Genomic DNA, 17,671 nt, shown 5'->3' on the forward strand with positions numbered 1-17,671 from the left:
GTGGTAAGAGGGGGATCAGGGATGTTATTGTTATAGCAAGGCTTGTTGGTTGTTGTAAATAATGTGTGCTACAGTCTGCTGCTGCAGAGCAGGTCATAAATACCCCCACGGCTCCTGCTCACAGCAGAAAACAGGCTTTTTTTTAACCTCTTTGCTCCCAGAGGTGATGGGCTATGCTGGAAATAGTAGTTATGCTGTTTCTGTGACTGTGCATTGTGCGTATATATATATATATATATATATATACACACACACACACTAACTATATATATATATATATATATATATATATATATATATATATACATATATATATACACACACACTATATATATATATATATATATATACACATACATGCAAGTCCTGGGGTGTAAAAATATTATGGCTGAAAAAAAGCCTAAAACCTAGGGGGGTAGGGGGGTGGGGGGGCAGCAGAATTTTGAGGGCCTAGGGCAGCACAAAACCTAAATACGCCCCTGCCCTATAAGCTACCTAATTAACCCCTTCACTGCTGGGCATAATACTAGTGTGGTGCGCAGTGGCATTTAGCGGCCTTCTAATTACCAAAAAGTTATGCCAAAGCCACAAATGTCTGCTATTTCTGAACAAAGGGTATCACAGAGAAGCATTTACAACCATTTTTGCCATAATAGCACAAGCTGTTTGTAAATAATTTCAGTGAGAAACCTAAAGTTTGTGAAAAAGTTAGTGAAATGGGCCTAGATCAATACTTTGGGTTGTCTACTAAAAAAAAATATATGCATGTCAAGGGATATTCAGAGATTCCTGACAGATATCAGTGTTCCATTGTATCTATTGCTATTTGAAGAAAAAAAAATGGTTTGGAAATAGCAAAGGGCTACTTGTATTTATTGCCCTATAACTTGCAAAAAAAGCAAAGAACATTTAAACACTGGGTATTTCTAAACTCAGGACAAAATTTAGAAACTATTTAGCATGGGTGTTTTTCGGTGGTTGTAGATATGTAACAGATTTTGTGGTCAAAGTTAGAAAAAGTGTGTTTTTTTCCATTTTTTCATCATATTTTATCATTTTTTAATATTAAATTATAAGATATTATGAAAATAATGGTATCTTTAGAAAGTCCATTTAAAGGCGAGAAAAACAGTATATAATATGTGTGGGTACAGTAAATGAGTAAGAGGGAAATTACAGCTAAACACAAACACCGCACCATCAAATTATCCATCCTCGGACTTCCTGTGAGGGCGGAGCTAGCAGAGAGCACGCTAGCACGGAGCTCTGAGGAAAGAGCCGGGTTCAACGGGCCCAAGCGACCATATTCCTTGACCCAAAGCTTAAGGGGTCTGGAACCATAGAAGTAGTCGCGAGGAAGTCTGTCTATACCTATTGGCCCTGTCGGTGAGGGCATTACAGTCGGGCTGGGACAGCCTAGACATCCATCTGCCTTGTAACTGGGAAGTATAGCCAGCACAAGAGACGGAGGTGACAGCTCAAGCCATATACAACACTCTGAGAGGGCTGCGGCATATTAATGCACCGGAGGAGTCCCTATCATGTATCGGGTATCCAGGTTGGAAGTAAAAAGCTGAAAGCGGCATAATGCTCCCATGCTCTGAATCCTACCTGTGATTGACCAGGGCGAGGGAGGCCGAGGTGAGCTGCCGGCGGTGCCAGGATCAACGGAGGTGGGAGATCTGTGCCCCTGAAGGTGGAGATCGGCATAGACCGCGCAAGACGCTGGGGCATTGGCGTAAGGTGCGCAGGGCTATAGGAGGAAAAGCCGAGACACACAGAAACGCCGGAAGACGCGTGCAGAGACACGCTGCAGAAGTGACGATACGCAGCTGCATAATCTCCTGGAAACAATCCCAGAGCGGCTACGGAGAGCGACCGGAGGACCACATTGACTTGTGAGTTGTATCTTACGATACCACATGTGTTACTACTTTTTTCTGTGGGGCAGGGTCGCTGAAGTTAAGGGCCGATAAAAAAGAGATTAAAGTGATACCTGGAAGGCCACTAATGACCATAACTTATCTTGTGCCAATATAATCGAGCTACTCTTATCCAACTTATAGTGACCAGGGTGCAAGCTAGAAATAAGTTAAAGGATTTCTTTGCTGTGTTTGCTGCAGGGAACTGAGCCCGGGGACACATTTGGTTTCATTTAGCTACTGTAAGCAAACACACGCTAATAGCAATAAACCCTGTATAAGCTTGGAAGAGCCCTACTCTGTCCGGTCAGTGACTGAGTTAAGTCACACAAATGTGATCAGGCCAAGGCTGGGGTGAAAGTTGGACTTTGTACCTGATCCCCCTGAGGCACACATAATCTATATTTTCTCCTGCTTAGCAACATTTAACTGTGGATAGGATTAAGCCCAGCTGACCTCGAGATCCAAAACGGGAGATCGAGGAATAAGAGGTGCTCAGGATTCCAAGGCTATAACACTTTGTAACTTTGGGTGAACTGAATCCAACCTTGGCCAGACAATTGCGTAGTATTTAGGGAGAACAACTTCCCAAATTTGCCTGAAGGATCTCTTTTCTTCACAAATCAGTTGTCATAAACTGGGCAGATTACCCCAGGAGCTGGAATAAGTAACTGTACCAACCTAAAGAGAAGGGAGTTGTGAGTCCCCCACTGATCTAGTAGGAATCAAGGCCTATGATACTCCTGGACTTACTCAAATCCTAAGAAGAAGCAATTATTTGCTTCAGAAAAAAAAAAAAAAAAGACAGCCTGCATTAAGTAGTCAACTATTGGTATTTGCTAGAGTTATTAGCAGGGGGTGAGCCAAGGTGCCACATCCTACAATTTAAGGTTCAGCCATTAGATAGTAGTAGATATTGGTTATAGACAGCTTGGTTATCATCTCATTTTTCATACTGTGTGGTATCTAGTGCTGATCACTGTCGAAGTTACTGTATTTAATGGATATGAACATAATATAACCCTTTGCAGGCTTTTCAGATGGCTAATTTCCACACCCGGTAATCCCCAGAGTATAATTATCTGGGACAATAATATATAATCTGAACCTCAAGGGCAATTTCTATATTGGTCCAAGGATTTACTTGTTATGTTTGCTGAGTATTGTTTCTAGTAGAGGGTATAAATTGAGGTTACTTGATTAAATATCCGGGATCTGAGTAAATTACCTTGAATAGGGTGTTCAGATACTTAAATAGGAGTACCCTCAGGGGATCCCTACTCGACAATTAATTGAATCTGAATAATGTCAGCAGGGTTTCTTTTTCTGTCTTTCTATTAGTCCTTGGGTGCTAGATTAGTTGTGAAACAGTATCTGGTAAGTGTTAGAACTAGTAGCAGTAAATAACTATCCTAAAAGCAGCTTGTTGTGGCTCTATTTTTAGAGTCTTAGACTTAGTTAAAAGGTTTAGATAAATTCGCTGGAAGATTTAGATTCACTGCTCTATCTAGTCCTATATTTCTGGATGGCGTCGCATTAAAATTTCACTCACGTTCACTTGAATCGATTTGTGGGGGTCTTTTGTGTTGCTTTCCCCCTCTCTCTCGAGACTTTGCACTTCCCTATTTCCTCTCTCACTATATTTATGACACAATCACTTTTCCGTTTTCTCACAATATCACAGAAGCACGATAATTTGGATTCAACTCCCTACTTTCTCTATCACACTTATTAGGAGCGATTTTTTCTGATTTCTTACTCATGGACAAATATATGTCCCACTCTAAACCAAGTTCACCCGCGATGCCACCCAGACAGAAGGACAAAAGGACTAAGCCCAGTGAGCCTGAAACCTGCAGCGAATCAGGTACGAGCAGTATTGACACCACAGCATTACTACATCAAATATCTGAACTGCTGATGCCTCAGTTTGATGCCCTGAAGCAAGAAATAAGCAACCTGTCGGTAGAAGTTAAGCAGTTTTCTCCCAGACTTATGGAATTGGAAACAAGAGTTTCCGACCTAGAAGATAAATTATCTACTCAGGAACAGTTAAATGAAACACAAAGCAAGACTTTACACACATTACAAGCTTAGCTAGAGGACTTAGAGGACAGGTCACGGCGCAACAACCTTAGGGTTGTTGGGCTCCCCGAAACGGAAGAATACTCCGACCTCTTAAAATTTGCCTCTACTATACTCCCGCAAATGGTTGGTAGCCAGATAGAAAACTTGGTGATCCCAGTGGAAAGAGCTCACAGACTAGGACCAGTACAGGACAAAGCCACAGCTATGCACAAGCCTAGACCAGTAATAATAAAATATTTAAATTTCCAAGATAAGTTTCATCTTCTAAGGTTATACCGCAAGAATAATGGAATTAAGGTAGGCCAGACAAGGATATTGCTGTTTCAAGATTTTTCGATAGAAACCCAGACAAAGCAAAGGGAAATGGCGCCATACTGCTCCAGACTCATCAATGCCAACTTGAAGGCTAGAATGTTGTATCCTGCGAAAGTGGTGCTGGAGAGGGATGGCGCCATGCTCACATTCTAAAAGGTGGACGAAATTAAGGCTTATTGCCACAAGTTTGGGATATAGTGAGATTAGTAGGTACTCTAAAGGGAAATATGTAGATACTGTATTAATGTTAGTTTTTATGTTGAAATTGTTTTTATTTATAGATGTAAGGTATTTTGATGCTTGTCATTCCTCAGTTCTCCCCACTCCTAACAGCCCAGGGATGCTTATAAAAAAGGGGTTGAGAATTAAACGTAATAGTGTTGAGGAAATTCTCTCCCCCCAACCACTAGTGAAATATGGTACCCTTTTCAGAGGTTTGAATATTAAGCCGAGACATGCTAGATTTAGGATTTGGTTTGTTGGGACTCTGAATCATGGCACAGGCTTAGCTGTTTTGTTTTTTTGTTTTTTTCTCTTCCCAGCTTTTTATTTTGTATTCTCCCCTCTCCCCCCCTTCTTTTTTTTCTTCTCTATTCTCTTCCCTCCCCCCTCCGTACGCTGCAAACTAATATATGACCTGACCTGATAAATGGAGATGAATAAACTTAAATTGTTGTCCTGGAACATAGGAGGTATATCCTCACCTATTAAGCGAAAACTGATGATTAAACTTCTGGGCTCCCATAAACCCGATACCCGATCTAGCTTTTATCCAAGAAACCCACTTATCCCCGACTGAAGCGGCCAAATTACAGATAAAATGGGTAGGGAAGGTTCTCTCTACTTCCTATAACCAAAGGAAAAGAGGCCTAGCTATATTGATCAACAAACAATTAGAATATCAAATTGTGGGGGGGCGTGTCTGACCACCGACTAAGATGGCTGCTTGTTAAGCTTTGTCTGACTGTGTGGGATGTTAAAACTGCTGTTTGTCTCTCCACAAGCTTCTATACCTTATCCTTTTTATTAGAACTAGGGCAAGCATCACTCCAGGAACAGATACATGTGATTTATGTATATTATTAAGAATAAGCAGCCGGAACTAGAGTAGGTACGCAGCAGAGGTCTCACAGGGGCCTATACCTTTCTCTACCCCTCCATTTATCTGATTTATCAGTATATTCAGCCGGTTGTGCTGACGTAAGAATATCAGCTAGATTTCACAATGGCTGGTTGCTCAAGCTACAGTATTGTTGAACTATTAAATGCGCATTTGTCTTTGGTTGAAGAGGAATTGATGAAAGAGTTGCGCACATTTGGGGCTATGGTCGGTACAGATCGAGAGACTGGACTAATGGATGTCCATCACACGGGACATAATAAGGCTCCACTAACCCAGACCTCGCTTATACCGGAGCCAACTGCCACTAAGGAAGGTGAGAAACTACCCTATAGTCGGGAGTCTGATATTATAACCCGACACAGGCCGATGCTACAACAGGAGTTTGTCTGCCACGAGGTAATCTGGAGACCAACGCAGGGTAAAGTGCACTTGCTTCTGCAGGATACATACCCAGTCGCATGTGAGTGCCGAGAATCGGGCACCACATATACTGCTTGCCGCTTGGATGAGCGTCATCTTGATGCGAGGACTAGGACCCTGATCCCCCTGGCGAGAGAACAGATGTTGGAACCTGCTGCGAGACGGCCGCTTGTTGCAGGGACTGTAGATTACTTGAAACTGAGTCCTAGTCAGGACATAACACAGTGCTTACCGCATCCAGGGGAGCAGGAGAAACGGAGCTGGAAGTCAGGAGGCATTAACACAGTTGCATTGACCAGGCTCCGGTACAGTGTTTCACAGAGTGAGATGGGGTTTGAGGGGACATGTCATGCTACACTTTGCCCATGTCTTAGCCTGGATATGTACTGTGGCCCCTGCGCTTATAACAAGGTTGGGGTCGGATGAACTATTTGTTAAGAGCTAGATAGTGTGGAGATACGACAATAAACCACATTAATCGGCTGCTATGTTTGTTTCAGACTTTCTAAATAACTTTGCTGCAAGTCAGTGAGAATGTCCCTCCAGATAACGTAGTAATATTTCTGAGCCCCCAGTCATCCAAGAAATGTCTAGACTGCTTTATTTTATTTAATAATGATTCAGATGGTTTTCCTGATGTATTATATATCTTGATCTGTCCCCTTTACCCATGTGTGATTTTACCTTTGTGTATGTTTGATTTTACGTTTATATTTAATATGCAACGTCATGTATAGGAGCTGTTCACTATATCACCCATGTGCTTCCTGTGCTGTATGACACTCTACAAGAGGGTAAATTTGTATATTATATATGAAATGGAGCCCAAAAGGTACTTAGTGCGAGTTTTTAGGTTATTTAAATAAGTAAAGTCCATACATTTTCATGTTTGATAGAACAGTTCCAGAGTCATATCCTTAGGGCTCAATCACTCAGTACCATTAGTACATATATTTATAATATTTTGAACATATGGGGCTGGTCAATTGTATATCAATGGGTGTATCCTCTATTAAAAGTATTAAGTCTTTTTAGTCCCAGTAATAATGCTAACGCAGGTGTCGTGGGCCATACACAAATGTGCATGAAGTTTATTTGAAATATATCTTCAGTTCAGGTATATGCATAGACCCTAGCATAGATATGCACGGAATACTTGTTTGGGTTTTTCTCCATGTTTCGTCTGATATGCTTTAACTCCCTAAATGTGACGACTAACATTGTTATTCTAGCCCACAAGTTACCTTAATTCTTTTCAGGGGATAAGAAATTATGGATTGAAATTTATTTAGGTTTTACATTGCCCCATAGGTATTATTATCTGCGCTTAAGTACAGTAATCTCAGATAACTTCCTCCTCAACACTCATATGTATTTATAGTTATGAAGGTCCAATAATGGGCTTATATATTATCAGTGTGAATTTATATTTGTGCATCTCTAGTTATTTCCCTAAAAAAAAAAAAAAAAAAAAAGAAAAATAAGGTTCAGGATGGTATTGTGTATCATTTTGTTTTAATGCCATTATGCTAGTTTACCTATACTGGTCAATACCTATATTACATGAATATATTATTAATTCCTAGGTCTCATTTGTACTAGATCAGAAGTAGAAAATTTGTATGTAACTCTACCATTCCTGTATGTTTGTTTCTGTTTTTGTCTTTTACTTTGTATGATTATAAACCTTAATAAAAATATGTTCACAAAAAAAAAAAAAAAAAGAATATCAAATTGTATCACTATATTATGATCCGGAGGGAAGGTACCAAATTTTAGAAATCACAATAAACAGAAAACCATATGTTTTTTGCAATATTTATGGTCCCAACAAAACTGACAGAGATTTCTGGGAATCATTGGGGCTCAAACTGTTTCAGTTTGTAGGCAAAAACATTATAGCAGCTGGTGACTACAATATGACATTTTCAAATTTGTTAGATAGATTTAATAGTAGAGCATTGGACAAAAAGACGCGGGAATCAAAGATACTCCGTAAATTTTGTCAGAAACTTGCCTTAAAAGACGTCTGGCGAATTCAGCACCCAGATCAGAAGGGTTACACGTGTGAGTCCAGATCATTTAGATCCCTCTCTAGGATAGATTTCTTTTTAGTATCTGGTCAATTAATGAAATCCGACATTAAATCGGACATTCAAGATATTATCTTATCGGACCATGCAATTATTTCACTTGAGATCCATCACAAGATCTCAACTCGGAATAGTAATGCCCGCTTCTTCTTCCCACAATATCTGGTTCAAAATATTAAATTTAGGTCATGGCTCCAAGAAAAATGGAGAGTTTTTTTTAACTATAATAAAGATTATATGGATAAACCTGAAATTTTATGGGAAACTGCAAAGGCGGTCTTTAGAGGCGAAATAAAAGCATATCTTATTAGGATAAAGAAAAAAAGAGATCAGAGAGAGGAACAACTTGCCAACACACTTAAAAACGCATACACACACTATATTCAAGACAAAACTACAATTAATTGGGATAAATACAGAAAGATTAGAGGGGAGCACAATCTCTTTCTCAAGCAAAAAATGGCAGAGGAGGAGCAGAAGCAAAAAGCCTTCTTTGCAGGGAGTCAGGGCATGTCGGCTAAAATATTAGCCAAAATTACAAAAACCAGACAACAGAAAAACTTCATCTCAGCCATTAATTATCGAAATAAGATTCTTAATAAAAGTTCAGAAATAAGACAGGCTTTCTTAGACTACTATCAAAAGCTATACTCTTCTAGTGCAATTGAACAAAGTAATAAGGAGAAATTCTGGCAGAAGATCAAAGTGCCCCAGGTCTCAAAGACTGACTTACAAAGATTGAACGAACCAATTACAACAAAGGAGATATCAGATGCTATAATTAAGCTTAAAGGAGGTAAAACTCCAGGAACGGACGCTATGCCTGCCGAATTCTACAAAATTCTGCGAGAACAAATTCTTCCCTTACTACATACACTTTTTAATGAATATTTCATTGAAAATAAATCACAATCCTCACTATTTACATCCTCCAATATAGTTCTGATCCTAAAGAAAGGGAAGGATCCCACTTCCCCCGCGGCATATAGACCTATCTCTCTCCTGAATCAGGACTATAAATTGTTGACGGCTATCATTTCTAATCGGCTTAAAAAATGTTTACACTACATTATACACCCAGACCAATCAGGATTTATGATAGGACGCAATCCTGTCAAAAATATACGAAAAGTACAACTAGTCCTAGATTATTTTGCAAATAAAGTCTATAAAACGGCACATTATAAACCAGATCTGGCAATACTCTCAGTTGACGCCGAAAAGGCTTTCGACTCGATCGGGTGGGACCACCTCTTTGAGTCATTAGAGAGATTTGGAATATTAGGGCCGGTTCATAAATTTATACAGACAATTTATAAAAACCCAATGTCAGCAATCATAGTAAACGGTGAAGCTTCTGAGTATTTTTCACAAGGGCGAGGGACAAGACAAGGTTGCCCGATATCCCCAATACTCTTTAATCTATCTCTTGAACCGCTGGCAATTTTTCTAAGGCAGGAGTTAAAGGGGATCAGAATTGGCCATCAGGATATAGTGCTCTCACTTTTTGCGGATGATCTTTTATTATTTCTAAGCAACACGGTTCAATCTATACCACTTGGTGTATATTAATTATTGTACAATTGAATGTTTTTATGCACAACGTCAATCACCAAAAAATATATGTTTTTATTCAATGAGGTGTTTTTAAAGTATATTGAATGATGTAATTGAATGTACTATATATGATGTTATATATTTTGTACTACAATGTATTGGTGTATTGCCCGAAGCTGATACAAAAGGATAATATCCAATTAAGTATAGTTTTCATTTGAAGAGCTACTCTTTTGACAGCAGGGGGCACTAGTATCGCATTAGTACAAATAGGAGCCTTTAGTAAGCATTTGGTACTCTTGAGAAAGCCGCCAGAAGGGGCGGGGAAACGCGTTGAGGCGCCGAATGCTTGAATCTGAACTGTTTGACAGTTGACGAAGTAGAGAGGTGTGATTGTAATCTTGCGGCAGTAGATCGGGTGGTGACGTCACACGCCGAGTCTTGCAAGGATACAGCCGTGAGAGAAGCACCGGAATACTCTTCATGTTTGATGCTATGTGCTTGACTTATTTGGAAATTTTGTGAGTAGATTTTAATTGCGTGTTAATAAAAAGTGTTGTTGGATCTCACACTATTGCAGTTCCCTTTTCTTTTTGCGCTCCAGATCTTTTCTACTTTGGATGATTCATCAGGATATAGTGCTCTCACTTTTTGCGGATGATCTTTTATTATTTCTAAGCAACACGGTTCAATCTATACCACATGTTCTATCCATATTTGAGTTGTTTGGATCCTTCTCGGGGTATAGGATCAATAACAAGAAATCGGAACTTCTATGGATATATAAACCTACACAGGTAGCAACTCAAACGATGTGCATACAATATATGGGCATAAATCTGAGCAGAAACCCTAGGGATTGGTATGAATTGAACTTCCCGAAATGTATTAAAGAGCTACAAGACAAAGTTCAACTTTGGTCCAACCTACCACTTAGTATTTCGGCTAGAATTATGCTCATAAAAGCTATCATATTCCCCAAACTGTTATACTTTCTCCAAAACTTCCCACTACTATTATATAATAAAGATGCCCAGACACTACAGCGGGCTTTTAATAATTTTATTTGGCGGGAGAAAAAGCCCCGAATAGCATTTTCAACCTTAACACTCCCAAAACAGTATGGAGGTCTAGCATGCCCTAACATTAGAATCTACAATTACGCAGCTGTCGGCAAATTCGCGCTAGACTGGATAACCGAAAAAGGCCACGTCACCCTGCATGACATTGAGTCATATCTGGTAGCTCCCTTCACTCTAAAAGCAATTTTACACAATCCAGCAAGTAAGTTGCCAGCTAATATAATGCAATATGTCACTATTAAAGATGTTGTAAGGAGGTGGCAAAAAGTCTGCTCAGGATCTAGGACCAATTTTAGTAAATCGACCTTCCTCCCGTTAACAGGAAACCCAAGCTTTGCACCAGGGTTGAACATGTCAGTCTTTTCTAGATGGGCTCAGGCCGGTCTTCAGTCTCTAGGGCAAATATGTCAGGAAGGAAAGTTGATAGTAAGACCCTTTTGAAGAGCTGAAAGGTAAATACAACCTAGAAAGGTCTTCTCTATACGCTTACTTACAAGTCAGCCACTGGATAGCGAACCTAAGAACTGATACAGGGATGGAATTGGAAAAAGGAGAACTAGGTAGAGTAATCCAATCTTATGCTGATGGGGTCAATAGAATCTCATTAATATATAGAATGCTAATTAATGCTCAAAGGGGAAATTCATTTGAATAGATTACTTGGAAAATGGGATAAGATCCTACCGATACTTGAAAAAGAGCGGATTTCTGCCAGTATTAAACTCGCAATGAAAGCAACTACCTTAGTCACCTGGTGGGAATCCCACACTAAATTATTGAATATGGCATATTTCTCCCCTGACCGTATATCTAGATGGAGTGATAATACATCATTAGGAGAATGCTCTAAATGTAGACAAGAAAGAGCAGATCTGTTCCACTGTGTGTGGAAGTGCCCGAAAGTTAGGCAGTTCTGGAACAAAGTTAATTATTGGTGTAACAAGGTTACGGGAGTCCAGATGGAATTTACACAGTTTGAGGTAATCTTTTTAGTCCACCATAGTAACATTAGATATGGAATTAACCACAAATTTCTGAATGCTATGATATTAGTGGGTAGAAATGTAATTTTCACTAATTGGAAGGGTAGGGGCGACCTAAAATTTTTGGAATTTATCCGAAAAGCTCAGCATCAAATAATATTAGACCAGTACAACATAAAAATTACCAACAATAAACAAATACGGCAATATTTTAGTAAATGGAAAATGATGATCCTCTCCCTCCCTATAACCATTCAGAAACAAATAGTGATAATTTTTAAGAAATCGGAATGGTTTATACAGCAAATACAGACAGGAGAATTTCCAAGTACGTGGTCATTTGACTAGGCTGACGGCGTGAGGGGGGAATCAATTATTAATTACTGATTTACTGGATCATCTGTCTTTTTCCTTCTTTCCCTTTCCCCTCACCCTATTCTTTCCCCACCCTTCTCTTCCCTTATTTATTTATTTTTTTTACCAGGTGGGTAGATGTTAGTCACAAGATAGATCCGTGATACTGAAACTAAATTAAGTTGGTGGTGAGAACCCTAGCACTTTAGAGCTGAATATATACTGGAAATTGTGTAGTGAACTAATAATGCATCATACTAATGTATTAATACAAATTCAAAATACTCTACTTCCAATGGATGCCATTAATGGCAATCAGATTTTGTTTGCAGTTTTGAACCCTTCTTTTTCATTGTCTTTTTTTTTATGTATGTAATATAAGATGTATGACACAGCTATGGTCAGGTAAAATGAGTACCTGCCATAGGAAATTTTCTTTTCTATTTTGTCATTGTTTGTCTTTAATTAAACCATGTATGTTACTAATTTCAATAAAATCTTTAAAAAAAAAAAACAAAAAAAAAAAAACACAAACACCGCAGAAATGTAAAAATAGCCCTGGTCCTTAAGGGGAAGAAATTGAAAAATGGCCTTGTCCTTAAGGGGTTACAGATTTTGGACACCTTTATCAAAAATTCACCAGCATGGAGAGAAATCAAGCAAAATATTTTCAGATTTTTTGAGATCGTACATTGTAATGTATATGTTTTATTATCACATACAGAGCCTTGCATTCCTGATAATCTCACCAGACAAGAGAGCTTTAGACAATTTTTGCACACAAACAGTATCCCTTTAATAGTTGGATAGGTATGATTTCTAAAAGTATTTAATGAAAAGGATCAACAATTTTTCCCTTTTAACAAATATTAATATTCTGACAAGAATAATTTATAATATACTTGCTGGTTTACCAATATTTTAAGAATTAGTTTGTACTTTGAATTTCAATTTGATTTTACAAGAAAAATATCAATAATATAAATGTTTTATAATATTGTTGCTTGTGCAATCATTTTTTTGTCATGACTTGAAAAAAAACACAATTTATATAGCCGTTATATATCCTACTAGGTGCACCTGTAATGTATTAACACAGTATTGCTTCCTTCAGCTTACACTTTATATTTCTTTATTTTTAATGACTTAATAATATTGTTTTCTTCTTGTGAGTAGGAGCTACCTCGTGAAGCTAGAAGATTTGCAAAAGCTGACAGGAGTTGGACACGAATGATGAGATCTTCGTTCAACACAAAAAATGTTCTACAGGTGACTTAGAAACATCTGTTTGTTGTATATACAATAACACTATAAAATAATATTTAGCAGAGTAGGATAAAGGTGTAGAGATTTTCACCAGCTCCTCTAAGTCTTATGAATCATACTTTATAATGATTAAGCACTTCAGTGACTGGAAATGTGATGTTTGTGTAAAGTGCATAGAGAACATCTGAAGAACACTGACTTGCAAACTACATCAATACTAGAACTGACCTATAAATAAAACATCAGGAACATGGCTGTCACAGACAAACCAGCAATCCTACACATTTTCTATTCTAAGAGAAACAAAACAACCCATATTTGAGGAATTAACCACCAGTCACATGGAAGTAAAATAAAGACTACATTTCCAACCACAAACCTAGTTTAATAACCTTAAGTTCCTGAGCATCGAATTTTACTGGATCACATTCCCTGGTTATTATATTTTGTTCCATTTTGCTTAAAGGGACAGTATACTGTAAAATAGTTTTTCCCTTAATGTGTTTACAATTGCTTTTTTTACCAACTGCAGAGTAAAAAATGTATGAAAATTAGCTTTTTAAGGTTTATTTCTGTATATTAAAGCTCTGATTTTGTGTTTTGAAGCCACAGCCTAATAAAATAGGTTGAGCTTGTAGGTATAATCAGATCTCATTACTGTATCACATTGTGCACATATACCTGCTTCTTTATCTTATATCTGTCCTTAAAACAATCACCAATACTTTGAGAGAACAATGGAAAATCAACATTTTATTACCTTATCTCTGCTTTATCACACTGGGAGTGTAATTTCTTCTGCTGGCTGTGTTTACAAAGCTTATCTATAGCTGGGACCTGCGGCCACAAACTTTCAGAATAGGTGGGGATACCACATGCTAAATTAACAATTTCAAATGCCAATATAAGGGTAAAGGAGCTACTTGTAAACAATTTAATACACTCCAGCAGGTAAAGTGGATCATTGGGAACAAATTAAAGGGGAGAATTTTTTTGAGTAAACTGTCCCTTTAAAGGGACATAATACTCGTATGCTAAATCACTTGAAACTGATGCAGTATAACTGTAAAAAGCTGACAGGAAAATATCACCTGAGAATTTCTATGTAAAAAAAGGAAGATATTTTACCTCACAATTTCCTCAGCTCAGCAGAGTAAGTTCTGTGTAAAAAGTTATACTCAGCTGCAGCCCAGCTGCAGGTAAAAAAAAAATAATGAAGAAATGAACAGCAGCCAATCAGCATCAACAGTACTGAGGTCATGAACTCTTTTACTGTGATCTCATGAGATTTCATTTAACTCTCATGAGATTTCATTGTAAACTTTCTTAAGCTGAATAGGGAAATAAGATGAGAGTGCACATAAGCTCGCTCCTTCTGCTGTCCCGGGACAGACATACTGATTTGTTGCTTAGAAGTCCTTTAGGGATATGGCTACTGAGAAACTTTTGAGGTAAAATATCTTTCTTTTTTACATAGAGATGTTCAGGTGATATTTTCTAGTCAGCTTTTTATAGCTATACTGCATCACTTTCAAGTGTTTAAACATTTGGGTATTATGGCCCTTTAACACAGGGAAATATTAGAGGTGCACAAAACTGTCTGATGATTTCCATACTACTTTGAGGGGATATGCTTTCCTTAATGGAGTACAATGTGTGTGTGTTCAGGAATTAATTTATTAGCTGGTCTTTAAATCATGGCTGCCCAGAAAAGCAAAATGTGTACTACCCTCTTTAGAAAGCAGACATTATTAAGATATAACATGAAATAAAATATTTTTAGGCAGTAAGTTATAGGGAAAAAAAATATACATTTGTAAAAGCTAAACTTGTCTTATAAAGGGACATTGTAGTACAAAAACGTTATGCTTTTGTTCTGGGGCTGATAACCTTATATGAACACTGTGTCAAAGTAATACTATAATGTGACCATGTGTGCCAGCCTTATCTTTTCATTGAAAATGAAGAACAAATTCTTATATTATAATGATAATGATGATTATAATAATAATAATTAGACGTGTATTGGTTTCCTCACTGATTCAAATTCATAATGAAAAACGGATGTTCATTTTGTTTTCATGAAATAAATATCTAAACAAATGCACCGACTAAATTTAAAGAAAACAAAGAAATACTGACAAAATTCATCAATATTTATTAGTTTTCTTTAAATTACGTTTAGAGGTTAAAATATCTCTAGCACACAGAAGAGCCGCACTAATCCCAACCCTTCTTCATAGAGCCCCAGGCCACGCTTATAGGATTCTTGGCATGGTGGATCCTAGGGCCTGCGTTTAAAAGAGAAGTTCTAGAGATAAGTATAATGCAAAGGAACATTTATATTTACAAATGTAAATATACCACAAATATTCAGTATTTATTTAGTTTAAAATGAATACCGAATAGTGCAGCAGACGAATATTCGGGGGAAACTAATTTCCACAAATATTTATTCTAAAAGATTCAGACTAACCAATTTTTTCTTGGCTGCACGCGTCTAATAATAATAAAAAAGGCCGGATATTTCTGCGACTATTTTAGCAACATATCCATGTCAGATCAGAGCCTTGGCTCTACAGCCCCTCTGGCCCCCTTTAGCCATATCAGACCTCAAGTCTTAGGGCCTGATGATCTAAAACTCTCTGCTCAGGCGAGATGACGTCAGAAATCTCATCACTACCGCAAGGTCCCTCAAAGAAATTTAGGAATGCAAATTGTAGCTTATGAGATGTATGCATAGATAAGCTTTTTTTATATGAAGGTGAGACAACTACATTACAATATAAAGTCTAAAAGAAGTCTCCCAAAGTTTTAGATCTGTCCATTAGTCATCTGGCTCTAAAGTTAATCTCTGCCATCCCCTAAACTTATTTTCCCCCAAGCCTATCCAGTTGCAGTGAATTCCCCTGCATGTAGTGGTTTTTTACATGTCCTGGTGACTGTGGGGGGAATAAAGAAGAGGGTAACACTGGGCCTTGCTGCCCCTTATTTGGCAGAAATGTGACAAGAACCAAAGGCCGTGTTAGTCCTCAGTGCACCACCCTTAGTGCTGAAATGAATCAGAGTGCCACACTCGGCACACATGACATATGCTGCTAGTGTGTAAGGTCATGTCATTATTGCACAACTCAATGTAAAATATTATGGGTTTTTTATACTCTCGAAAAAGTCCCATTTAGGAACCACACAGCCTGCTAGTCCCTGAGCAGAACACAGCTGATCAACCTATCTGCAGTGACAGTCGTACAACCGTACCAATCACATGCTATGTTCAGCTCACTCGTGAGTCCCAAGTGGTACTTTACCTATGTACATAGCATTCCTTGGGAGTAGTGCAAAAAAGACTTGCTCCTACAAATTAGAACATGTAATGTTTGCACTACAATGTCCCTTTAAAATAGATACTTTAGCCCATTTGCAATTTATTTTCCAGTGCTACAAAATCTTTTGTTAAAAAATATATATATATTCCAAACATTCAGAAACTGTAGTGACTGTGTGGTTCATTTAGAACTCATGATTTTGTCATATTGTATAATAATAATGTGTAAATCATATATAGTAAAATGTATATATTTTCCCCAATCTGCTTTGCTTATTTTTGTTCTTGTTAATTGACTGTGAGTTGCAGCCTGCAGGTCAATCTACACTTCAACTTAATTTAGAATTTATTGAATAAATACCTTGAAGTTTGCTTGGAGGCTCGCATAATTTTTTAGTTTGGATTGTGTGAGTTGCATTGTCCTGGAGTATAAAAGGTGCATTAAATTGCTCTTGTTCTCATTTGTACATTGTAGTGCTGCTGTGGAGGAGATGTCCCTAAGGAAGCTGTGCTGAGACACATATTACAGGAACTGGAGATATGTTTTTGCTCACTTGCCTCATACCTTGACAGAATGAGGCAGACATTTTCTCGCTTCTACTTTCTATCAGATTCAGTGCTACTCTCTGTACTCAGCCGCCCCCGTGACGTTAAACGCCTCCAGGTTTATTTGAGGTATTGTATTTTGTATATAGCAGAGAAGTCTTTTAGAGAAATGCAATACTCAGACATAATTCCTCCTACTACACTAGAACCGGCGAGCAAGATCACCTGGTGCCTAATCTAGATATCTAGCTGTAATTCATTATGGTCCCTCCAGAGATTTGTGTCCACTCCATTAAAACCACTAAATTATCCAATCTAAGTTATATATCTAAAGGTTTGCAAGTCACATAATAGATAGTTTTGCTGGTCTGAAAGTGATATCTTATCTCTTACCTTGCATGCATCTTTATCTGCCCCTTTACATATTGTCACTAGTGGGGCATTTGCCACTTTGTTGATAGAAAAACACAAAATATGAAGCTAAGAAATTGTCTTTCTATAAATATATTTAGTGTTTCAAAACTTTAGAGTCAGCTTCCACCTATTTTAACCCCTTAAATGCAAGATTACAAGTTCTGCGGCAAAATAACTCCTTGC

At 37.9% G+C, this 17,671-nt stretch overlaps 1 protein-coding gene across 1 annotated transcript in view; it reads left to right on the forward strand.

Annotated features, from left to right (window-relative positions):
• Positions 1-17,671, forward strand: part of LOC128657631 (uncharacterized) — a 524,168-nt gene that overhangs the window by 191,581 nt on the left and 314,916 nt on the right. The window contains exons 37-38 of the mRNA XM_053712016.1: positions 13,114-13,206; positions 17,004-17,203. Coding sequence (XP_053567991.1) covers positions 13,114-13,206; positions 17,004-17,203 — 293 coding nt within the window. The remainder of the gene's footprint in view (positions 1-13,113; positions 13,207-17,003; positions 17,204-17,671) is intronic.

Source organism: Bombina bombina, chromosome 4 (assembly GCF_027579735.1).
Source record: "Bombina bombina isolate aBomBom1 chromosome 4, aBomBom1.pri, whole genome shotgun sequence".
Taxonomy (NCBI): Eukaryota; Metazoa; Chordata; class Amphibia; order Anura; family Bombinatoridae; genus Bombina; species Bombina bombina.